General features: G+C 42.6%; 1 protein-coding gene across 5 annotated transcripts in view; it reads right to left on the bottom strand.

The window, feature by feature from the left end:
* The window catches only part of MRPL46 (mitochondrial ribosomal protein L46), a 162262-nt gene that overhangs the window by 133788 nt on the left and 1680 nt on the right, over positions 1-26794 (bottom strand). For 2 of the 5 annotated variants that reach the window (XM_047767498.1, XM_047767500.1), the window contains exons 2-3: positions 26463-26649; positions 25539-25712 (exon numbers count right to left, since the gene is read on the bottom strand). In XM_047767498.1, coding sequence (XP_047623454.1) covers positions 25539-25712; positions 26463-26649 — 361 coding nt within the window. The other 3 variants (XM_047767499.1, XM_047767502.1, XM_047767501.1) reach the window with 3 other exon arrangements.

Raw genomic sequence — 26794 nt, 5'->3', positions numbered from 1 at the left:
GGCTGGCAGCTACAGCTCCGATTAGATCCCTAGCCTGGAAACCTCCATATGCCGTGGGAGCAGCCCAAGAAATGGCAAAAAGAAAAAATATATATATATATGTGTGTGTATATATATATATAGTATATACGTATATATATATAGTATATATATGTGTATATATAGTATATATATATGTGTATATATAGTATATATATGTGTATATATAGTATATATATGTGTGTATATATAGTATATATATGTGTATATATGTATATATAGTATATATGTGTGTATATATATGTATATATAGTATATATGTGTGTATATATACTATATATGTATATGTGTACATATAGAGTATATATATGTGTATACATAGTATATATATGTATGTGTATATATATAGTGTATATATATGTATGTGTATATATATATAGTATATATATGTATGTGTGTATATATATATATATAAAATCCAAAGGTTCATTCCCTCAATATTCCACAGAGCATGCATTTTTAAAATAAGAACTACAGTCACTGAAAAACATGCTTATCCATTTTGTAACAACTGTCTTTGAAAGAATTTATATGCTTATGAGTATTTGTTTACATAATATTTCCAAATGAAATTTAGAATTTTTACATATTGATATTAAATGTGTCACCTATTTTGAACTATACATAAAAATATTTATAAGAACTGAAGGCTTTTCCAAGTGTTTACTTAATCTTCTAAATTAACCTCTGAATTTCTACAAAGCACCGTGTTAAGCATGTCACGTGGTTTCTCTCTTAATGTAGTACATAAAGATATTCACAACAATTCCAATTGTTGTTGAGCATCTATCTGCTTAACCAAAAATCTGTATATGTTTGTACATTGATTAATTAATCAGAGGTTTAAAATTTTCAAGAAGGGCAACAATGGCTAACCAAATGTGAGAACTCTGCGAAACCACAAAGGAACTGCTTTAAAGAAGCAATGAAATAAACTATAGTGCTGAAATGAAATAGTCACTATGAAGAGGTGCAGAAATGGCTAGAAATGGAAGAAAAGAAAATGCTGCAGAGCTGACTAGACATAAAGATAGTGTGATATAAATCATCAGTAAGTACAAAGGACTGAATGCTCACATCCTCCCAAAACTCAGGTGTTGGAGCCCTAAGGCCCAATGAGATAGTGTTAGCAGATGGGGCCTTACGGAGGTAATTAGGTTTAGATGAGATATTAAGAGTAGAGCCCCATGATAGGACTAGTGCCCTTATCTTTAAAAAGGAAGGATACCAGAGCATCCTCTCTTCACCTTATGAGGACACAGTGAAAAGGTGACCATCTGCATGCCAGGAAGAAAGCCCTCCCCAAGAATGGAATCTGCCTGCACTTTGTTTTTGTTTTTGTTTTGCCTTGTCTGCAGCATATAGAAGTTCCTGGGCCTGGGACTGAATCCGAGCTGCAGTTGAGACCTATACCACAGCTGCAGCAACACTGGATCCTTAACCCAGTGCACTGGGCCAAGTATCAAATCCACAAAACCACTGCAGAGACAATGTGGCACCACAGTGGGAACTCCTCTGCCAGCACCTTGATCTTGGACTTTCCAGGCTCTAGAACCATGAGAAATATATGTCTGTTGTTTAAGTCATCCAGTCTTCCGTATTTTGTTACAGCAGCCTGAGCTATAATCAGCATGGTTGGGGCCCAAAATAGAAAGTATGTAACAAATACAAGCATCACAGTGAACTCAGATATTATTCACCTCTCACTCCCTCTGTTGCCCTCCATATGCAAAAGAAAAGGTTTCTGGTTTTTCAATGATCACCTATAAGCAACCAGGGAAAAACTTTCAATAGAACTTCAAATACTGGAGAATGATATGTTCTGTCAAGAGTTTCATCATAGAGCTCATTAAGGATTATATTTGAGAAGAGTAAGATTAGCTTTTCACAATGAGATAGATTATACACACACACACACACACACACACACACACACACATGATTTTATTAATAGCACATAAAATCTGTTGAAATAAAGTGTGTTACACTGGATACGGTTCATTTCCCAGCCCCTGCCCTGGGGCTGTTCTTGACCTTTTGTGCCCTCTAACAGACTTCCTGACCCTTGCCTCAGGCTCTTCCTGGACTTGGGAAAGGAGCAGCCTTTCCTTACAAGTCCAAGTCCTTACAATTATACACTACCTAGGACTTGACAATTTGGACTACCAGTTAGCCCTACGCAGCTAATTATTTTCCCAAAGTTCTCCCCATTCCCCAACCCTGCACGCACACACACACAAACACACACACAATACCCTAGCAGCCCCAGTTCTTTCTCTTCCCCCATGAATGGATCCCATCCTTATTTGCACTCTAGGTAGGACTTGCTATGATCCAAGGACTTAAGTGGTTGAAGGACTGCTGACCATAGCACCAATGGTCTTAACAGTAGATTCCCAGCATTTCCTACCATAATGCTTGTGAAATAGGTGAAGAATATAAGCCTGACAGATTCCCTGTGTACTACCTGTAAAATCTGTAAAAAGCAGATCTTAACAAAAGCTCAAGCCATTTTTCAGAGAAGTAAGATAGTATAATAATTCATGGTTATCTCATCAGTAATGGTAAATCATTTTAAATCAGGAGATACAAACTTATGGCCTATGGGCCAAGGCAGTCTAGCCCACAGAAGCATTTCCTTCATACTGCATAACATTTTCTAAATATTGGAATTTTTTGCTATCTTGAAAATGGGTGATTTCACACTAAAAGAACAATTATTCTGGGCTTCCAGTTAATAGAGAAGGAAAGTCATAAAAGATAGTCATTTATACTCTAACAATGAGAAAACATCAGGTAGATACCATTTGTACACCAACAAAGACTTAAGGATGCAGAGAGATCTACATGAACTAAATCTGTGAAATTCTCTTGTGGCAGAATGTGTTAATCATTTGGCATTGTCACTGCAGTGGCTGGGGTTGCTGCTGTGGCATGGGTTCAGTCCCTGGCCTGGAAACTTTCACATGTTCCAAAAAAAAGAAAAAACAAAAAACAAAAAACAAACAATATATGCAATGGAATACTACTCAGCCATAAAAAAGAACAAAATAATCCCATTTGCAGCAACATGGATGGAACTAGAGACTCTCATACTGAGTGAAGTCAGTCAGAAAGAGAAAGACAAATACCATATGATATCACTTATATCTGGAATCTAATATATTGCACAAATGAAACTTTCCACAGAAAAGAAAATCATGGACTTGGAGAACAGACTTGTGGTTGCAAGGGGAAGGGGGAGGTAGTGGGATGGATTGGGAGCTTGGGGTTAATAGATGCAAACTATTGCTTTTGGAATGGATTAGCAATAAGATCCTGCTGTGTAGCACTGGCAACTATGTCTAATCACTTAGGATGGAGCATGATAATGGGAGAAAAAAGAATGTATACATGTACGTGTAACTGAGTCATCTTGCTGTACAGTAGAAAAAAAATTGTATTGGGGAAATACCAATTTTAAAAAAAGGTTTAAATATGAAGAAAAAACTCTTCAGGCTGAGGAACAGATGGAGGTTCAGATCTTTAGGAAAGAATGAAGAGTAAAGGGAAAGGGTTAATATTGGTGTATGAAAAATACACGAAAAAATAACACAAATGGTTGGAGAGGAAGTAAAAGGAATCAGACTAAGATTCTTATATTATTAAATGGAATAACACTAATTAACACTAATTACATGATTTATTAAATTTTAAAAAGTTAAGAATGCATGTTATAATTTCTAGAATAAACATTTAAAATAATGCAAGGAAGTACAGTTTAGAAGCCAACAGAGGAATAAAATGGAATAATTTAAAATACTTGATAAAAAACAAACCAAAAAAACCCTCAGAAACAGATCATGGCCAACAATAGCAGACTTGGGGTTCCCAAGGAGGAAAAGGGAGGGAGTGCGATGGATGGGCATTTTGGGGGTTTTCTGGAGGTAAACTATTTTATTTGAAATGGATGGGCAATGGGGTCCTACTGTATAGCACAGGGAAATGTGTGTGATTGGGTGACTTTGTTGTACAACAAAAGATAACAAAACATTGTAAATCAACTATACTTTAATAATAATAAAAAAAGAATAATAAAATACTTGATTAATTCAAAAGAAGGCTGAAAATAAGAAACAAATATATAAAAAAAGAGATTGAGACTGGACACACAGTAGAAGGCAAACTTAAAGCCAGCCATATCCTTAATTATACTAAATGTAAATACACCAGCCACTACAATTTTTAAAAAGTAAGATTGCCTGTCTGGATAATAATCTCAAATTATACTATTTGTAAGAGATCATTTTAAATATAAGGACATAGTTTGACTGTAAAAGATGAAAAGAGACATACTATGTAAATGTTAAGCAGAAGAAAGTTGGTGTAGCTATATTCATATCAGACAAATTGACTTCTAGACAAGGAACATTACTAGAAATAAAGGGAACATGTTACAATAACAAAGAGTCAATTCATCAGGAAGACCTAACAATCATAAATGCATATACACCTAATAATAGAGCTTCAATATATGTAAAGCTAAAACTAATATAAGTAAAAGGATAAATAAGCATATCTATAATCATAAATATGTTTAATTAATAGAACAATCAGTCATAAAATTAATAAGTATACAGAAGATTTAAACATCATCAACCACCTAGAACTAATTAATATTCATTTAAAAATATTTAACAACTACAAAAAAAAAATCCCTACAGAATATAACTTTTGTTAAGTCTACATGGAGCAGTCACCAAAATAATCCCTATGCTGAGACATAAAGCAAGTCTTGATAAATCTCAAAGGGTTAAAATCATACAGAGTATGTTCTCCGACCACAGTAAAGTAAAATAAAAATCATTAACAGAACCCAAAAGTCTCTAAATATGTAAGGATTAAGTAACACTCTTTAAAAAACAAAACAAACAATGGTAACAACAAACTGCAGGCGCCAAAGAAGAAGAAATCCTTAAGAAATGAGAAAATATTTTGAACTGAACAAACAGCATACTAAAATCTGTAGAATGCAATTAAAGCAATGCTTAGAGGGAAATACATAGTTTTCAAGATGTCTATTAGAAAAGAATAAAAGTATAAAATTAATGGCCAAAGATTCTACCTCAAAAAGCTAAAAAAAAGAAAAAATTTCACCCAGAATAAAAGAAAGAAAAGAAAATATAAGAGCAAAAAAAAAAAAATCAATGAAATAGAAAAATAACAGAGCAAAAGTTTGTGTTATGTAATGTTGATGAAATTAGTCCCCGTTGTGGCGCAGTGGAAATGAATCCGACTGGGAACCATGAGGTTTCAGGTTCGATCCCTTGCCTCGCTCAGTGGGTTAAGGATCTGGCATTGCCAGGAGCTATGGTGTAGTTTACAGAAACAGCTCGGATCTGGCGTGGCTGTGGTTGTGGCGTAGGCCAGCAGCAACAGCTCCGATTCGACCCCTAGCCTGGATACCTCCATATGCCGCGGGTGCAGCCCTAAAAAGACAAAAAAAAAAAAAATAGTGAATGTCTAGTAAGAATAATCAGGTCAAAAGGAGATTAAATAGAATATTAATATTAGGAATAAAAAGGAGAATTATTATATATTATAGATATATTGTATATATAATGCATATAGAATATATTACATATTATAGATCCTGTATATGTTAGAAAGGATAATAGGAGATATTATGAAGCACTTTATGTTAATAAATTGGGCAAGTTAGAGGAAAGCAAAAATATCCCTTGAAAAACACCACCGAAACTGAGGCAAGGAGAAAGAGGAGATCCCATTTTTGTTACTTTAATCTGTAGTTTAACACCTTATATAGGAGTTCACATCATGGCTCAGTGGTTAACGAACCTGACTAGTAACCATGAGGTTGCGTCAATCCCTGGTCTTCTTGCTCAGTGGGTTGGGGATCCGGCATTGCCGTGAGCTGTGGTATAGGTCACAGACGCAGCTCGGATCCGGATCTGGCATTGCTGTGGCTCTGGTGTAGGCTGGCAACTATAGCTACAATTCAACCCCTAGTCTAGGAACTCCATATGCCACGGGTGCGGCCGTAAAAAGACAAAAAACAAAAAACAAAAACAAACAAACAAAAAAAAACCTTATATAAATTAAACTTCAGAGTCAGATGGCTTCTACCAAACATCTAAGGAAAAAATAACAGCAACATCAAGAAAGTGAAAAAGCAAGTTACTGACTATCAGAAAATACTCACAGCACACCTGTGAGTATTAGTTTATTGTGTTCAGACTGTTTAAGAATAGAGAATACCTTACATAAAACAATAATAAGGCAGCCTGATTTTTTTAAAGGGCAGGGAGTTGAAAAGGAATTCCACAAAACAAAATACTGAATGGCCAATAAATATATGTAAAGGTGTTCAATATCATTATGCCTCGGATACACAAATTGAAACCACAGTGCAGTACCACTACACGCCCAGTAGAATGGCCCAAAGTGCTGGTAAGGATATAGAGCCTCTAAAACTCATACACTGCTGGTGAGAATGTAAATTGACATAACCACCACAGAAAAGTGTCCCTTTCTAATAAAGTTTCACAGACCTATACTATGGGCCAGCAATATTACTCCAAAGAGAAGTATCCAAGAGAAAAGAGTGCACATGTCCAGAAAAAAAAAAAAATGAAGACTAACAGCAGCTGTATCCACTATAGCCAAGAAGTAAAAAGAATCCAAATATCCCTCAACAAGAGCATGGGCAAGCAAATTGTGGTATTTGGTACTATCAGCAATAAAAGGAATGAACTACTGTTAACATGCAAGATAGAAAATCTCAAGAGTAGCATGTTGAACAAAAGAAGCTAGACACAAAAGAACACACACTGTAAGATGTTAAACATAGGAAGTTCTCTGTAACACGGATACAGAGATCAATGGTTACTTTTAGTAAGGGAGTGGTAGTTATTGACTTAGAAAGAAGCACAAGGGGATTTTCTGAGAGATGAAAATTTCTGTATGTTTATATGGATGGTGGTTACATATGTGAAATGTACACATATGTAAAAAATCATTTGGATGTTTATATTTTGTTGTATGTGTTATGCCTCAAAAATAAAACCCCATATGTATCCTGTTTCTTTTGAAAACATGAGACAACCTGGCAACACGGCGCCCACATTTGTTCACAGTTGCTTGCAGGAATGCACATGCCACTTCACCACAGACCCCACCACTCTTTATTGTCATCCACAGCCCATTACACTCATTTCTACTACCTGCCTGGTCCCATTCTACCCTAGATCCAACCCTCTTGGCATACAGGTCTGGAGTCCTGAGTGAGGGCGCCATGGACGCTACCCACTAAGACAGCCAGTGAGCAGACAAGTCAGACTCCAATTATTTTCCTGCCTGGCATTTGAAGTAGGTCTTCTCCTTTCATACTGAGTGAACAATTTGACAAGACAGGAAGTCTCAAAAGAGAGATCTCAAACTTTCACATAATACACACTACTCAAGGAATTACTTGGAGAAAAAAAGAAATGCAATGGTATTTGCATTCCAAGCTGGTAAGGCGGGTCATGTTGATTATATTTTTAATCATTAATGCAAATCATGTGCAAACTCTACTTTAGTGGAGATGTACATTATCACCCAGTTCAACCTCTGGATACAAGGCTCCGCCTCTGTCTTTGGTTGTGCTGGGGAACACCACGGAGATGGGATCTCACAAGGCAGCTGAAAGTGGTGGGCCAGGAATCACATCCACAGCCAGGGTCCCTCAGCTTATTGGTTTGATATTTCTAAACGACAGACCTGTGATACCCAAATGATTTTTCTACTGGTCTGACATATCCATGACCAGTTAGAACTAATACTAGACATATCACAGCAGCAGGGTCCTCATAGGGTCCTTCAGTTCATGGACCAGTGGGAGCTCTGGAAGACCATGAGGGGAGGGCCAGGGTTGATGACGTGGTAGGAGGATCTTGAGATGGTGGCTATTTACCAACCAGTATAGAAATTTTTAATATTTATTAAGCAGCCTTATCACATCAGAGGTAGTGGGCCAGAGCTGTGCAGGAACCACCTCACGCCCACTCCTGAGAGCCAACTGGGAGCACTTCTTCCTCATTTAGTGACACCACAGTGATAGCTCAAAACTAGCCACAGTGGCAGTATTTACACCATGGAAAATGGCAAACGCTACAAAACAGTACTTTCTCTCCACTGCCCAATACTTCAACACAGCTGGCCCTGACTACAACCCTACACTAAGGACAGTCTCCAGACTCAGGGACCCTGGTTGCCAGGAAATCTTTCCCGCACTTTAAACACACACTCATTTGATCCTCACAGAAACCCCACAAGGTATGTCCTATTTGTATTCCCATATTGCAGATAAGGCACAGAGAGGTCAAATAACTTGCCCATGATCATACAGCTGTCAGGTGCCAGAGCTGAGTTCGAACCTGACAGTCTGGAGCCAGAGTCCACTCGGTTCTCCCTTACATGACACTGCCCTTCCTCTCTTCTTTCTCCCTCAAAAGCTTCAATGGGCTGTGGGCTTTCTGTCACCCATGACAGAAGAGCCCAACTATTAGCTACAGAAATCCTGACTCCCACTCCCTGGAGGCAGGGAAGGTCCAACCTTCAGAAGCACTCTACCTCTGAGGCTGGACTTCTTACAGACCTCTGCATCTAATCTTGAGAAAAATTCCCCTCTCAGCACCCAAGCCCAGGAATGTTCCTAATGAGGCCTTCTAAAATGCAAGGTTGAGCATCGTTTACAAGAGCAGGTGGACCATCCAGATGCAGTGGTGTTGGCAATGAATGGGTTTCGAGCTGTGGCCGTCCTGCCCTGCCTTCCTTTCTCTGGTGCTGGGGGTACAAATGCTTCCAGGGCCCCTGGAAAATCTTGACCTGGCCCCAGGCACAACAAGCATATCCAGCCCTGGCCCCAGCTCTGCTCAGGGCCCTGAAAAGACCTCTGGGAAGTTCTGGCTAGCAGTGCCAAGACCACATTGCCAGGGAGATTACTGCAATTTGATTTCCACATAACCCATAAACTTGGATGAGCTAATGTTCCTTCACAGGCATTAGCTTGTAACCCAGGGAAAGCTGCGCAGAGGAAAGAGCTTGGCTCCCCTTACTTCCACAGGCACTGATATGCTGAGTAATCCCCACCCCACTGGACAGGGTTATGAAGGCCAGGGAGCCCTGCCAGGGGGCTGAGGACAGGCTGTCACCAGGCATGCTGGCTCCTCAGAACCTGACATTTATGAGCAGGAGGGGAGTTCCCTAGGCTTCAAGAAGGCACCAGGGAGGCTCCACGTGGCTTCTGGGCAAGAGCCTGGGCAAGAGCCTGGGGCTGGGGTCAGCACTCCCTGGTCTTCTTTTTGCCTCTGGCTCTGCATGAGGCCTGAGATAAGAGATCCCCCTTTCTGGGCCCAAATGTAAGGAGATGAAGTAGAGGCACAGGTGATTTGAGGAGCTGGCCTGCATCACTTGCTGCCATGTGTGGATTTGGCTGGCTATGCCTCCTGTCATAGGCGCTAGAACCACCCAACCCACCCAAGGCAGGTCCCCACCATACTGGCTGCTTCCAGCACTCCAGGGCTTGGGGGGAGAGGGAGGGATCTTCACGGCTCAGGAGGACCCTGATTTAAGTCCCAGCTCCACCAATTACCAGGAGTGTGACAAAGGCCATGCCACTTCACTTCTCCAGCTCCTGGTTCCCTGTGTTGGTCAATTTGGGGAAACTACACACCCCTGCTTTCTTGGACATTCTGTGCAGATCACATAAATTTAGGGAGAATAGAGCGTATCAGACAGCTCAAAGGAAAACTATATTAAAATATTAAATTGAATCAAATACATGTGAAAATGCTTGGATGTTGGTGTTACTATTTTTCTTTCCTGGCTCTCTCTTCTCTCTCACATTTTACCTGTCTTGTGCCCACATCCTTTTCATGACTGTTTGATCCTATGAGCTCATTCTAATGTGTTAATGATGTGGTGACTTCTGCCTCGCCCTGTCACTGCATACTTGCAGTGATCTTCAGTGCTTTAACTCAGTTTGTAAGAGGCAGAGGACACTAAAAGGCACTGGCTACAGGGAGGCTCTGGGCAAGCGGAAGTAGGCTTTCTGACTCCCAGGGCAGCACCATTTTGGCCTCAAGTTTGAGGGCTGTGCATGTATTTGTGTGTGGCGCCACCCTGTGGAAGACATGTGTACTGCCTGGTACCTACCCTGACCACCCATCACCAACCCATGGCAGCCCCCACCAGCATTGTGAAGCCAACTTCCTTAGGATGCAGATGAGAAAAATGAGGCCCATGTGGGGGCATATTACTTGTTCAAGACAATATAGTTCCTTAGATATTTTGTAAACAGGAATAAGTGATGGGTCATGGTCCCTCATGATTCTATAAGCAAGAATGCTGAGAAAAACATCATTTGCTCAAGTCGGTTTTAGGACTAAGAATTTAGATTTGGGGGCATTTCTCGAACCACAGAGGCACCCAGGTTGCAAAGGAAAGACACTCCTATTCTTCCCTATCATCTCAGGCATTGAGAGTTCCCTTGCTTCTGAAAGCACGTCTGGCCCACGGATACAAAATCATGAGGCTCCATGAAGGCTTCCAAGGTCATCACCACTCTCCAGATAGGCTCTGGCTGAGATGGTCTGGACCCCATGAGGCCATGCTCACTATTGTCACCTGTGATCCAACTAGAGAGGCATGAAGGTGCCCCTAAGTCACCTAGTCCAGGGGTCCAACAAGCTCTGTCTCAGAAAAATCCTGAACAGGAAGGGGGCTCTGTACCCATGCCTTCAACACATGCTGAACACTTACTCTGTACCAGGATTCCATCCAACAAAGACCAGAGCACAGCTGGAGGAAAGTTTCCATCAGGGACAAGAATAAAGCATGGGTGTTAGAGGAGCAGCAGTCAGGGTCCAGTTAGGGAAAAGTCACCATGACAGGTAGTTCAGAAGAGGGAACTGGTTTAATACAGAAAACTGGTTACAGATGTGTTGGAAAGACTGGAAAACAAACATGGGATGATGAAGCAATGCAGAGATTAGCAAGACTAGAAACCATCAACACCCCTAGAGCTGGAGGTGGTGCTTCCATGTCCCTTGACCATCCTGCAGGAACTGGAATCATGAAGAAGGCTGTGAGCAGGAGATGAGACCATGGTGGGATGCTGGGAAGGCCCCCCATGCAAAGAAGAAGGAGAAATACCTGGCTTCTCCTTTCACCCCCATCTGCATCTCTCACCATTACCTGTAATTGGCCAAACCCAACTGGAATCCTGTGGCAAGAAAGCTTGGAAAATATAATTTTCAAGGTTCAGCGCCCCCCCCTCAACACACACACACTGCAGAGCAGAGCAGAGCAGGGGAAGGGCAGGGAATAAATCTGAGAGCAACAGGCAAATGACCCAAACAGCGAACAGCATGTGAGGTGAATCTTTAGAGTCCGTGTGTGACATGAATGCACATGTATATTCTGCTATCACTTGCAGATGTGTGTGCATGGAGAATGTGCATGTGTGTGCTTTAGTGACTGTTCAAGGGTATGTATGTATCAGATAGATTTCAGGGGTTTGTGTAACTATGTGAGAAGAGCAAGCATCCAAGGGTCTGTGCGTGATGTGAACATTCAAGGGTATGTGTGTGTGTGATGAGAATATTTAAAGCTCTCGGTGTGTGTGCTGTGAATGTTCAAGGAGGTGGATATGTGCTGTTCATGCTCAAAGCTGTGTGTAAGACGCTGGTGAGAAGAAACGGGGATGGGAAAAAGGAAATGTACAGAAGTGTTCTCTATGGACCCAGGAGAAGACAGGGCTATGTGTCTTCGTTGGGGACAGATGTGTAGTCCAAACTTTTCTTTCTCATCTATGCAAAGAAAATTGTATATGAGGTGTGACTATAAGAAACATACGTTTTGGAGTTCCCGTCGTGGTGCAGTGGTTAACGAATCTGACTAGGAACCATTAGGCTGTAGGTTCGATCCCTGGCCTTGCTCAGTGGGTTAAGGATCCAGCGTTGCCACAAGCTGTGGTATAGGTTGCAGACACGGCTTGGATCCTGTGTTGCTGTGGCTGTGGTGTAGGCTGGCAGCTACGGCTCCTATTCGACCCCTAGCTTGGGAACCTCCATATGCCGCGGAAGTGACCCTAGAAAAGGCAAAAAGACAAAAAAAAAAGGAAAAAGAAAGAAACATAGGTTTTTGGCAAATGTACTTTTCCATCCAATTGTCACCTGCTTCAAAGCAGTCATCTTTAAAAGTTACATACTTATTTTACTGATAGAGCCATAGCTCAACGTTTCAGGCCCTGCTTTCAGTTGTTGGTGTGCCATCCTTAAAATCTACACTCATCATTACAATCATCACATATTCTATTGGCTAAGGCTGGAATTACCCAACTTTATCATTTAATCACTCTCATCATTGGCCTGACTTAGAATTTTTCCAAAACTCAAATCTCTCGCCTTAAAAAGAAAAATGCTAACTTGTCACCTTTGAGGTCAAGCCTCCTCTGGGTATGTTGGTTATCTGGGTATAAGCTTCATTGCTTGCTTATTAGCTGCTACAGATGGGCATGTACAGGGAGCTACATAAACAACTGGGAACCAAATGAATACCACAGAATCACATCATGCGCACATTTGACTTTTATGAATTCAGATGATTATACTGGGACTTTTAAAGGGGAGACTAAAATCTGTAAATAGTGCAGGCATTTCCATTGATGAGCATGCTGTTCCCAGGGTGCCCGCTCTGGAGCGTGAGACGGGTGAAGCAACTCCAACTTGGACCCTGAATGCCTATCTTTGTGTGAGCATCCCATAATACTGTGACTCTGAATCTCCTTCATACTCTCTCAAATTGCCCCTATTCTGGGCCTTTCCTGGGGAGTGGGTGTTGTAGAGAACAGACCTGCAGTCCTAGTATTTTATACCATACAGCCACTAAACACAAGCCAACTAGTTAACCTTGCGCTCAACCAATAGACTATGATTGGTTCAATCTCTGGAGGAAACACTGACCCTGCTGGGTTTCCCCAACAGACCTGTGTCCATCACAAAGGTGACACCTTCCTAAGGGAGGGTTCAGTAGTAACTTGACTGTTCATGATCTGTGCCTTATGCACCAGACTTCAGAATTCAGCCCCCAGGTAAGATGTAACTCTGCTGTAACAAGACATCATGGAACTCATTTTCTTGCCTTCAGACAAAACTACCTTAGGCTGTCCTGGACAGTTATGAATGTAAAGCCCTGTAAAATACTGCGCAGCATTCCAGCCCCACAGAACTTACTTCAGGTCTCTGTGGACAAGTACTCCTCTACTGCTGCTCCCAGCTCACTCCTTATTCCTCTGGCCTCAGTTTAGCCATGTCTGTGTCTGCCCAGGAGGCCCTCTCTGAGCCCCTGGCCTGGCTGGGCACACAGCACATATGTCCCCATAGCACAGTCCCCTTTGCTGGTTGATGGGTCCACCTCCTGCCCAGTACTATGCACTAAACCAACAGGAGGACACTGGCTAGGTGAGTTCTGACCACTTTATCCCCAGCACCTGGTAGTCAAACTACTGCTTCCACGCATATTTGTTGAATGGTGACTGGAATGCTTCAGAAATCCACTTTAATTAAAAATCTTAAATGTCAAGGAATTCCCCCCATGCTCTATTTTCCCAAAATTCCACTTGCTGCAATTCAAGCTTAGTGCCTCTAAATCATCAAAGGAGACTTGTCCATCAGGACTCTCGTCATTCTCTTCAAGTTCAGCAGCTTCAGTCTCTTCCTTCCCATTGTTCTCCACTCCAAATCCTCTTCACGTGCCCAGTTCAGGCCTTTCTAGGGCCTGCAGTGGGTCCCTCTTTGGTGACAGGTGTAGGAATTCTGATACAAAGGCAATCAGTCAGGCAGCACAAGGCAGTGATGGCTTTAGAATCACACAGTTCTGGATTCAAATCCTGGCTCCATCACACATTGGCTGAGACCTTCATAGAGTACCTTCACCTCCCCAAGCTTGTCTGATAAAAACATGGGATAAAACCATGAGTTAAAGATACTGCAAGGGGCTGACAAAAGAATCAGGAGAGGCGGGGCACACGAACAAGCCCACATGTGTCCCAGCCCAGAGCAAGGGTCCAAGGGCTCTGTGGAGCCTGGACAAGAGGCCTCCCCAAGGTGGGGCCCAAGGCCAGGCCCTGTGAGGCTGCAAGAGACTAAGTGGTTGACAAATCCTGCCCCTTGTGGTGCCCATGCAAATGAGCCCCACCTTCCCCCCACCTCTGAGGCCTCGAGCAGGGCTTCCTATTCTGCGGGTACCCCCTCTCCTATTCCTAGCCCTGCTACCCCAAGACTTCCTGATGTGTTTTCCCAACCCTTAGTCCTGGTGTTCTCTGTCCTCAAAGAGCCCTACACTCAATGGTCCCCATCTAACTGTATTAGGGCCTTTTTCTCCCTCCTGGGCCAAAGAGAACCTGAGGGTCTTTCCCCCCACCTCTGTCCCTGATAGCAGGTGTGCGCGGGTGAATGAGTGTGCATGTGTACACACACGCCTATTCTTTACTCTGGGCTACCAATGCTCTCCTTGGCCATCCCTTCCCCTGACCACTGGGGACAAGCCAGGGGCAGCCCCTCAGCTGCAGCCAAGTCTCATTGCCTGGATCTGCCCCTGAGTCTTTACAGAGACACCTACCTGGATACTTGTGGAAGCAAGGACAAGAACAGCCTTGTCCTTCACTTCCCATGGTCTCAAGCACTGACATTCTAAGGCAGGTGGAGTGGCAGCCTGAAGGGACTGGCTATAATCCAGGCTTCTAGGAAATAAAGCAGAGCTGCCCTAAGATTTCAGGCAAAAGGCTTTAACTTGCTGTGTGTGCTTGCAGCTTAGTCAGCTGTGAGTTCTTGGCTTGTCGAACCTACAGCCACGCCGCTCTTCCCCTGCTGGGGTAATAGAATGGGTCAGCAAGTCCGTTCTGGTTTGAGTGCACCCTCAGCCTGTGACTAATATGGCTCTGGAGTTCCTGGCCAAGGGGAAAATATGGCCAACCAGATGGATGTGGTTATGGGACTGACTGCCATCTACCCATTCTAAGATGGGCCAAAGGAATCTATTAATGTCCAAATCACCCATGTTCCTCTCCAAACAGGTCAGAAACGCTTGGTTGTCACATGCGTAACCTGGAAAAAGCAACAACGGGAGTTGTAAAAGCTAAAGATGATACAGATGAACTCCGGAGAATTTAAGAGCCTAAATATGTCAGAAGGAAGGAAACATTTACTGAGTGTTTATAACAAGCCATGCCTGGTGTTAAGTACTTTCACATAAATTATCACACTACCTGAGAAATAGTATCATGTTCATGTTACATATGACAAAAAATAAGTTAAGAACGGTTAAGAACTAACTTTGTACATAGACCTGAGGTCAAATTACTAGGGAGTAACTCTAAGCAAGTTAACTAACCTCTTTGGGTCTATTTTCTCATCTGCAAAATAGGAGTAACAATGTCTGCTCTTTGGTTTAAATAGAAATGTATGTTGTGGGTACCGGCTCTAGCCCAGCTCCTGTGACTCATGCCACTGTGACAGTAGTTATAATTTGCCTAAGGTCATAAACCAAATTCACACCCAGGTTTTCTGATTTCCAAGTTCAGCGCTCATGGGGAAAGCAGCGGATTCACTTAAATACTTCATGAATATGGTCATGAGGCAGACTCTACCCTAGGATTGGGAAGTTAAGCATGGGAGCCAGACCAAGAACTCATTGTTCTATGAAGTGTGAAGTCCAGAAGCGTGTTCAAGGTGTAGAAATGGCCCACCAGGAGGGGTGTCTTGGGGATACATTATCAGGGAAACAAGTTTATAAAAGCAGTGATGTTTTCTCCATAGTCCCCGCAAGAGGGAAAAATAGATGTGACTGGAAATCACTGGTGAAGTAACCAGGAGGGAGCTAAACCTCTGTAGAAATCTTCTAGGAGCTGGGTGGCCTGTCTTATGTTTTACACACACACACACACACATTAACCTTTCTCTCCTTTGGCACACAAACCACCTCAAATTGAACTCCCAATACCCACAGCACACACAGTACTCTCCTCCCACTGCTTTCTCTGAGGACTCCCATCCCCTAAAATACAGAGAACATCACCTTCTACTTTGCTCCCTGGCAATCTCCCCACCAAGAATACACTAGAAACAGGTTTTCAGTCATGTTTGGCAGCCAATGCAAGATTCAGACTGGCACTCAGCATATACAGTCATTTCTACTATGATGCTAAAAACACCTGCATTCTGCAAAATCACACTCCCAAAACAACAGAGAGGGAAGGGGGTTGGAGCACACCCCTGAAAACCTATAGAATTTTGTAGCCAGGGCACTAACAAAACAAAATCCAGTTCCACAATGATGCTAATGCATTTGAACCCCCACTGGCATGTACACTGGTCCCTTGCAGCCTTAAATCCTTGGGTTTCCATCTTCTTCCTGAGATGCCGGTCCTAGCAGAGACCTTTCATCAAAATCAAAAATATAATCCAGGATAGAGCCTTCTCCATCAGTTTTGTAAAACAAAGCAGGGGTGGGGAAAGGGTGGGGTCCTCCCTTTCCACTCAGTTGCCCCAGAACACGATGGCAAAGCTTAACACGGTGGCAAAGCTAGGAGTGAGTCTTGAAACTACCAAACTAGCCACTACTTGCAATTTTTTTTAAGGCTCTTGTATGCAATTTTCAGCTTTTTTCTTAAGATGTTCTATCCTATCCCTGATCACTTCAAATTATTAATGTCTGGAGAAAACCTCACAGGAATCAACCTAATTTCTGGTTATCCTGACACCATTTATCTACTTAGCAATTTCATACATGCTATTTCACTTCAAAGAAACAACTCTGTAACAAAACAGACCATCTTTTGAATGGTCATTAAGATTCTGGTATCAGCCCCAATGTGTGGGGTTTCTCCCCCCACCAAGTAATTCTCAGACATCAGCTGGGTCTCCTACGAATGAAGGCAATTCTGGCACTATCTACCTAAAAACAGCATTGGATCCCACGGGTCAAAGGTCCATCCAACAGGACTCCTCCTCTCTCCACTTCAGTCATCAAGTGCAAGTCCAAGCGGACACTTATGCTTCTGACCAACTCGCTATAAAACAGAGCTTCGAGATTCCCTTTCTTGGGTGCAATTCATTTGCTGGGGTGGTTCAGAGAACTCCAAGAAATATTTTACTTCCTAGGTCACTGGTTTAGGATAAACCTCAGACAGCTACATGGAAGAGGCAGAAGGCAAGGGATGGGAAAGCTTCATGCCCTCTTGCAGTGCATCACTCCCCCCAGGTCTCCTGTGCTCACCAACCTCGATGCTCTCCAAACTCCATCCTTAGGGCTTTATAAGCCTATGGGCATGAAAGAGTATATCATTAGCCACTGGTGACTGAACTCAACCTCTAGCCCCACTCTCCTCCCAGAGGTCAGGGGCTGAAGATGCAAGTTCCAGCCATCTAATCACATGTACAGCCCTCATCCTTAGGTTATCAAGGGACTTTGCAAGTCACCTCATTAACCTAACAAGACATTTATGCTCTCATCACAGGAAATTCCAAAGGTTTTATGAGCTCTGTGCCAGAAATGAGGATGACGACCCAATATATATTTGTCATAAAGAAACATGCCACCTTCAGGAAAATAGTCACCATCTCACCCTGGTGATTCCTCCCTTTCCAGGTCAGAGGTCCCTAAGGTGAACATGCAATGCAGTTCACAGACACGATTCACTCCCAAAGCCAGAAAAAGAAATGCACTCCTGTTCCTCTGGCTGCCCTCACCCTCTCCCACTGCCCAGGCTTCACTCCAAAGCTGCCACTATGGCCCAGGAAATCAACACGCCTCAGCTGGGCATCTCCCTCAGGATGGAGCAAAAGGGCACAGGCAGGAGGTGCAGAGGGAGGGACTCTGAGGACAAGGCACCTCCACTTGATCAGAGAGCAATTTCCCTGACCCTGTGTAAGAACATGAGGCTACCTCTGGCGCAAAAACCCCATTTCACAAACTAATGTCACATAGGCCGGTCTGTTTAACCCAGCAGGCCCTTCCTCTTGATACCATAAGTTTAAGAGGATCCAGGACTGCAGTCTTGCTACTGGAATCACCATTCTGGGCAGAAAGAGGCATACCTGGGACCCTCCCTCTCTTCCTCATTTAGCAAATGCTCACTAGGTTGAGTGCAAGGCACGGGACCAATGGCTACCCAGGCTGCGCAGTGAGGGGTGGAGCGCCCCAGTGCAGAGGCGAGAGAGCGGATTCTCCTCCTATGCCATTAGTTATCCACAGAAAGACTCTCAGCCAATCACACCTGGCCATGACCCCCAACCCCTCTTTCTAAATGGAGATTAACAGGCTAACTTTATTTCACATGACTGTTTGAAAACATAAATGGTTAAGTCCTTTTAAAATATAAAATGTTTAAAAGATGAATGAATGGGGAGTTCCCATTGTGGCTCAGCAAAAACAAATCTGACTAGTATCCATGAGGATGCAGGTTTGATCCCTGGCCTCACTCAGTAGGTTAAGGATCGGCATTGCCATGAGCTGTGGTGCAGGTTACAGACACGGCTTGGATCTGGCGTTGCTGGCTGTTGCATAGGGTAGCAACTACAGATCCAATTCAACCCCTAGGCCTGGGAACCTCCATATGCCACAGGTGTGGCCCTAAAAAGCAAAAAAAAAAAAAAAGAAGAAGAAGAAGAATGAATGAAAAAGGGAGGGAGGGAGGAGCGAGAAGGAAGGCGATGGGAAGAGAAGGAAGGAATCATTTCCTAGGCTAGATTGATATACTTTCATATCAAGTAGAAAGGGAGAGAAATACAAACAGAAAATGACTAAAAAAACTACAGAGCACTAGGTGTTCTTCTTCATGGGCCTAGAAGCTTTTACAGAGCTCAAGGCTTTTAGAAGCTTGACTCATCTCTTTCTGTTCTTTCTTCCTGGATCCAGGAAGCCTGTTGATTCACTGCAAATTAATGCAATACAACTCAATTATCGGCATGGGAGAAAAGGAAAAGGCGCCCTAAGAGATGGCTCTCTTCCCAGGGAGAAGCCAGCAGTCCTCAGAGGAAATATCAGCCGAGACCACACGATGACAAACGTGTTTATTTCTCAGAATATAGTTTGCTGCTTGATATTCCCTACAAAGATGAGACAACCCCATGACGTCCTTGAAGTCCAGCCACAGACCTGCCCAAGCGTTGTCCACAGGCAGCTCAATCTATCAGAGGTCCAAAAGAAACCTCCTAACCTGGGCCAGGTATTTTGGTTTCAAATAGTCACCCAGCTCCTCCTTACTGACCCACACATGATGGCCCTTCTTCCCGGCCTGGGAAAAGTCTCCAGTTAACAGTAGAGCTTTGAAGAAGAATACTTTGGCCCCGAGACTGGTTTCTGTCCGCATTGCCTGGGGGAACTTGAACTTGTAGTGGCCACAGGGTGCATTTCCCAGGAACTTGGCTTCCATGTTGTTTTCTGAGGGAGAGGGGAAACACAACCAGAAGATGAGGACACACCCACCTGTTTACTCTGGTGCCTGAAACCATCAGGAGTCTTTGAGAGAGCCGTTTCCAGCCTGAGGTAAAAGCAATCCCTGGAGTGAGAACTAGGTCATTCCTGAAGACCCCCTTCTCCTCTCAATCCAAAGGCTCCTGGACCCAGGCTCCAAGTTCACTGGGTCCATTCCTCGTGTCAAGTTATTGCTCTCAGACCAAGGTCAGCAACGCAGCTTCAATACCACTACCTGGGGGTCAGAGCACCGAGCTTCTAGACTCAGCCTGGTCACCAGCTGTTGATGAAGGACCAAGACACTTGGTATCTATAAAGCAAAGTTCATCAGCCTTTGAAAGGGAGTGTCTCGTGCAAAGCATAAATAGGACCCAATCTGACTGCTGCAGGGTGAAAACCAAAGTTAAAAGGCAAATACAGGTGGACAGATAATATGTGTAATCTATTACAAAGGGTTAATAACCCCAATCCAGCATTTCAAAGGATGGGGGAATGATGGATTAATTACTAAATGGCACCGGGAAGAGAGGCTAGCTAAAAGGAAAAAATAAAGCTGGATCCCAATCTCATTCCTCACATCAAAATTGACACCACAGCCATACAGACCAAAGATTTAACAGAAACAACATTTTCATAAAAGCTTTGTTTATTCTGGATAATGGTTTCATGGACATTTAATATTTTCTGAATTTTTCTGTATTTTAAATTTTCTCATTAAAGAAAAAGGAGAGGAGTTCCCATCGTGCAGCAGTGGAAACAAATCCAACTAGGAACCATGACATTGTGGGTTCGATCCCTGCCCTCGCTCAGTGGGTTGGAGATCCAGTGTTGCCGTGAGCTGTGGTGTAGGTGGCAGACATGGCTCAGATCTGGCATTGCTGTGTTTGTGCCATAGTCTGGCAGCTATAGCTCCAAATAGACCCCTAGTCTGGGAACCTCCATATGCTGTGGGTGCGGCCCTAAAAAGACAAAGGAGGAAAAAAGAAAGAAAGAAAGAAAGAAAAAAGGAGAGTACTACAAAAAAAAGTGGGATATTTTCTGCATCATTTTTGAGAGGATAAGTCTTAACCTAGACACAAAACTCAAAAACCCAAAAAAACACATTCATCTACATGACAATTGAAATTTTTCTGCAAGGAAAAATGAAGCATAAAAAAATTCACAGACAAAATGACAAACTAGGAAAAATATCTTTATCACAATCAAAAGGGAACGATATCTTAAGGTATAAGTAGTACCTAGAAATCAATGAGGAAAGAACTAACAACTTTGAAAGAAAAATGAACCAAGCGTATGAAGAAGTTCACATGAAAATAAATGTGAACCTAGAAGCTCATTAAAAGATACTCAATCTTACTAATAATTCAAGAAATACAAATTGAAATGATAACAGCATTATTACTGAAGTTCGAGAACTTTAAGCTGTACACTACTTCTCAAGGATAAGGGAAACCTAGGTTTTCTCACACATATTATGGGGGTATAATTAGAAGAAGTGCTACATTTGTCAAGAAATACTATTTTAATTGTCTATGCCCTTTGATCTAGCAACTCTACTTCCAGAATTTCCTCCTCCTGGATATATTCATTTGCCCATGTGAGCACAGAGGAGTATGCACAGATGCTCACTGCAGCTTTATCTGTAACAGCAATAGACTGGTTAAACAAACTGCAGTACATACATATATGAACAGTACACTGGTGTTAAAAGTAAATGATATGTCTTCATCCGCAGATGTGGATGTATGCTTAAAACCTGTGTATAAGAAAAAAGAAGGGGAGCTCCCGTCATGGTGCAGTGATTAACGAATACGACTAGGAACCATGAGGTTGCGGGTTCGGTCCCTGCCCTTGCTCAGTGGGTTAATGATCCGGCGTTGCCGTGAGCTGTGGTGTAGGTTGCAGACTCGGCTCGGATCCCGCGTTGCTATAGCTCTGGCATAGGCCGGTGGCTACAGCTCCAATTAGACCCCTAGCCTGGGAACCTCCATATGCTGCGGGAGCGGCCCAAGAAATAGCAAAAAGACAAAAAAAAAAGAAGGTATGTAATCGTGTATATATATGGTCCCACCATTTGGAAAAAAGAAACAGATAAAATATGAATGTGCTTGCAATTTCTAAAATGATATACAAAATACTATTCATGGTGGTTGCCTCTGAGATGGGAAAATTACTTTTTTTTTTTTTGGCTGGGCCCTCAGCACACGAAAGTTACCGGGCCACCAGGCCAGGGACTGAACCCATGCCAGAGCAGTGACCCAAGCCACTAGTGACAAGGATCTAGTGACTAGATCCTTTACCCACTAAGCCACAGGTGAATTCCACTTATTACTTCTTTCAGTACTACATTTACTAGACACTGTTTGATATTTTTTCATCATATACAACGAATTGCTTTTCTCAATATTAAAATCACTAACAACACTATCAGCATTAGATGAGGAATTCACATGTGATGTGGGGATCTGTGGGTGGCAGAATTATACTGGAATGTTTCTTTGTACTTTTCTAAATTTTCCCCTTAATGAATACATCTTACTTTTCCATAATCTGCGGAAATGGACTACATGTAATTAAATTAAAAAAAAACAGTTCATTACAAATATAAGCAAAGAATCTGAACAGGCAGTTCACAGAACAAGAAATACAAATAATCATATGAAACAGAGGAATATACAAAAAGATGATCAATCTCACTAGCAATCAGGAAACTCTAATTTACAAGAGCATTTTTTTACTGACTGGACAGGCAAAAATGTTACAAAGAGACTATTTCACATATTGGTGAGGTCTAGACAAATAGGCACCCCTAGACACACCCCTGAAAATGTCAAATGCTAAGTACATCCTGCAGAACACTTGGGCAGTACCTATCAAGAACGTAAAGGTGTCTATCCTGACCATTGATTCCACTTCTAGGAATTCCTTCTTGCAGAAATACTTGGGAAGTGGGCCAATGGGGAGGCAAGGAATAGACTTTGACTTTTATATATGTGTATATATATATGTGTGTATTATATATATAATACACACATATACATATACTTTTATACGTACCTGCTTGAGGTTTTCTTAGCCATTTTAATTATTTTAATATTATTTGCCATTTCAGTGAATTTGAAATAAACCAATATATTTCATTTTATATGCACCTATAAAATATCAACACACCCTTTCACACTTATTTACAATGGGAATGTTCAAAGGAGGAGAGCATGGTGCCAAGGGGAGAGGCACCTTCCCATGTGGTGCGCAGCAGGGAAGCTGAGCACCTGAGCACCACGATCCTCGGAAGAAGCCAGCTGCCAACTCCTGCGTGACGCGGAGGAAACTGAGAGCAAGCTGGAGACCACCCATGCCACACTATCTCACTACTTCTCCTGCAGGCCACAAAGGCCCCACGCCAGAAAGGATCAACAGGCTGCTCGCACTGAATAAACATTCAACAAGTACCTCCCACGTGCTAAGTTCTTTGCCAAGAGTGGGATGACTGAAAGGAAAAGATATTACCTGTATTTTCAAGGGAGTCAGAATTCGGGCTCGGGAGAGACTATTTGCTAATAAATAGCTCCACAGCAATGGAGTAAGTGAAGAGTGTCTTCTCCACTATTACACAGGCTCCCACAGGACACGCGCAGTGTTCAGTTTATCACAGGGATCCCACTGCTGGGAGAGTGTCCAGCAATGGCAGACACAGAGTGAATGTCTGCTGTATAACCTGGGTAAGGGCACACGCAAGCGCTATGGAAGCCTAGAGGGAGACTAGCTCTCTCTATCCAGAATGTTCCACCATAGAAAGCAGAATGTGTGAGCTGAGTTTTAAAAACTGAGCTGTCAGACTAGTGAGGAGAAAAGCACTCCAATGAGGGACCAGCAGGCCCCAAGACAGAGATGCATTAAAAAAAAAACCACATTATTCATTGATTATAAAAGGATTGCAAAGTTAGAACTTAGAATGTACATGAATGAGGCAGCAACAGAAGACTGATGTACTTCGGACCAGAGAAATAAAGCCTTGTAGGCCCTGCTTGAGAGTCTGCTTTTATGGGAAACTTTTTAAGAACTCAAGACAGAGAAGTGACAGGGACTTGTGTTTAGGAAGGTTCATTCTGGCAGCAATGAAGACTACAACACGAAAGCAAGGGAAGCTTATTCAAGAGTCTGGTGTAGTTGGTGTTCCTGCTGTGGTGCAGTGGGTTAAGGAACCAACACTGTCTCTGTGAGGATGTGTGTTCTATCCCTGGCCTCACTCAGTGGGATAAGGATTGGCACTGCCGAAAGCCATGGCATAGGTCACAGATGCAGCTCGGATTTGATGTTGCTGTGGCTCTGGGGTTGGCTGCAGCTGCAGCTCCAATTTGATCCCTGGCCCAGAAACTTCAATATGCCACAAGTGCAGCTGTAAAAAGAAAAAAATAATGTAGGAAAAGAGAAAACCAAACAGCAAATCGTAATCACTTTTATGACAGGAAATAACAAACAATAAATAATGAAGCTTTCAATAATGTAAAAATTGAACCACATTTTAATATAAGTCCCAATCCTGTGGGCATGGATAGCTCCCTTGGTGTTCTGAATGGAAAGACAGCAATGCCACTGAAGGGAAGGTAAGTAGGACCTAAATCGCCAGCAGTACCCCCTCATAGCTATACCCATGATGATAAAATAGTTTACAGGAGTTCCCGTCGTGGCTCAGCGGTTAGTGAATCTGACTAGGAAACATGAGGTTGCAGATTCGATCCCTGTCCTTGCTCAGTGGGTTAAGGATCCGGCATTGCCATGAGCTGTGGTGTAGGTCGCAGGCGTGGGCTCAGATCTGGCATTGCTGTGGCTCTGGCGTAGGCCAGCAGCTACAGCTCCAATTAGCCCCCTAGCCTGGGAACCTCCATGTGCCCTGGGAACAGCCATAGAAAAAAAAGGCAAAAAGACCAAAAAAAAAAACAAAAACAAAAACAAAAACAAAAAACCCGGTTTACAATACTGGGTCCAGAGTTCCCTGGTGGCCTAGCGGTTAAGGATCCAGCACTGTCACTACTATGGCTGGGGTCACTGCTGTGTTCTACCCCTGGCCCAGGAACTTCCACATGCCCTGGACACAAGGGGAGGCAGGGGCGGGGTGAAGAGACAACTGGGCCCAGAAGAAGATCTGGGCCAATTAAACCAGAAAGAGTACCAAAATCACCTATTCCTATGGAGAATGCAAAGCTGTGGAAACTGGGAGCTGAGTGTTTTACACTTTATTAGAAAGACAAGTTCTCCTGAACAGAAGCTGAAATTCTGTATCCTTCAGGTATGATGGCAATTATTAATTCAAGGACCTACCAGGAAGTGCTACTAAGCAACATTAGCCCATTCAGAGGCGGGGGAGGAAGATGACATCTACGACCACACCCTTGAGTTCCACAGAGGAAGTGATGGCCAGCCAGAGTGATCTACTCCACCAATGCCACAACTTTACCAACCTCCCCAGGCTCAGAATTAATAGAAGAAGAGGCTCTGTGAAGGAGCCAGTGACTAAGACAGCCTGGTCAAAACCTACTGACAGACCTCCTACCTCCCCCTCAGAATAAAATGCACCCACAGTGGATTTTATTATTCAGAGAATGAAAAAGTAAGTTTTAGGCAAAAAAAAAAAAAAAACCTCAACCTACACAAGAATGGGAAAAAAAATATGGAGTCTAATAGAGCAAATAACTTTTACAAGTGAAGGAATTTTTTCTCTTGTGCCATCAAAAGAACCAATGTACTATCATAAAAAAATAAGAAAATAATTAAAAAGAAATAAAATAAAAATTTTAAAATCTCAGTAGCACAAAGACTCTCACTTAATCTAAGATTCTTTTCTAGCTGAAATTTTTATAAATATCAAATTTTCCATTAACCTTCTACCTCCAACCCTTAAAACCATGCCCAGTCAGCCAGGAAATCCTTGGGCAGAGTCTGAAGTGTGTCTTATGGGGTTTAGGAGGCAGGGAACTCACCTGAAAGTGTGGCCAGGGTTCGCTCAGCTGTTTGGCGGAGGGTCTCCCCCGGCTGCCAATCCGACTGGGGCAGCATCCAAATATCCTGGTCTCCAAGCTTCTCTCTGACCAACAGAATAAGGTTCCTATCAAGCTTCCGGTGTAGTGAGGTTCGGTCATCCTTCTCATCCGCTTCTGTGAGGAAAAAGAAAGGAGAGGTCACAGAAGACAAGAGGATCGTGTTCTGCCAGGACCAAGAAGATTAGAGTTTTACAATCCTCCTTCAAGGTAGAACCACAGTCTTTGCCTTCAAAGAGCTCACAATCAAATTAGAACCCTAAGCCATCTAAATCTGACCTCTCTCAGGATAGAGTCTCACAATCTTGAAGAAACTAAAATGCAACAAGAAGAAACCAAATGCTGAACTCCTCCTTTGAAAAGCAAAACATAAAATATTTTGAGCCTGTGGAAAATAAGCAATACCCAAACACTACTCTTTCATTGGTTTTGCAGCTATTACTGATTTAATCAGCCTCTACTTTCTCTACTCTTCAGTCTTCATGGTGAAACAAGGATAAGAGAATTCAACCAACTTTCTGCTTTGGGAGGGATTTCAGATAAAATACAGGAAACTAGTGGAAAGGCTTAATTTCCCCCACTCTCAGTCCCAAACTAGTTAGATAACATTCCTGAGGCTTAAAGGAGACAGAAAAGGCTACCCCAATACCTTTACCTCCCACTCAAAAATACCACAGACCTTTTAAAAATTTTATCGGGGTAGATGTGAAGAACAGAGAAAATAATTTCTTTTTCCCCCAACTGAAAGAAGATTTGTCATTTGAAATTGTTACTTAAAACACAAAACAGGATTTAAGCAACTATCCTTTGTTTGGGAACAATACCCTCCTCTTCTGTGCCACTAAATGGCCTGAAAAGAACACAAACCTGTTAGTCGAGCTCCAAGTTTGAAGTGTAGGAATTTCTGCTCCCACATGTCTTCCAAATCCTGTGCCAGCAATATATTCTGCTCATCTTCCTCTTCATAAAGGTCACTTTTCTTTTTTGCCAGTTGTTGGGCTTCATCCAAAGCACGAAGCTCATGGTCTGAATACAGGCTTCTCTCTATCTCAATCTGGGAAAATTAAAAGAACAAAAAAACAGGCAGAATAAAACAGAGCTACAGCACACTTAACAGACTTAGAAGTTTACCACCCAACATAAGCAGACGTGCAATCAAAACACTACAGAGAGGAGTTCCTGTTATGGCTCAGAGGAAA

This window comes from Phacochoerus africanus, chromosome 2 (genome assembly GCF_016906955.1).
Source record: "Phacochoerus africanus isolate WHEZ1 chromosome 2, ROS_Pafr_v1, whole genome shotgun sequence".
Classification (NCBI taxonomy): Eukaryota; Metazoa; Chordata; class Mammalia; order Artiodactyla; family Suidae; genus Phacochoerus; species Phacochoerus africanus.
Note: the sequence above shows the minus strand (reverse complement) of the source record. Positions and strands in the feature narration are given on the sequence as shown.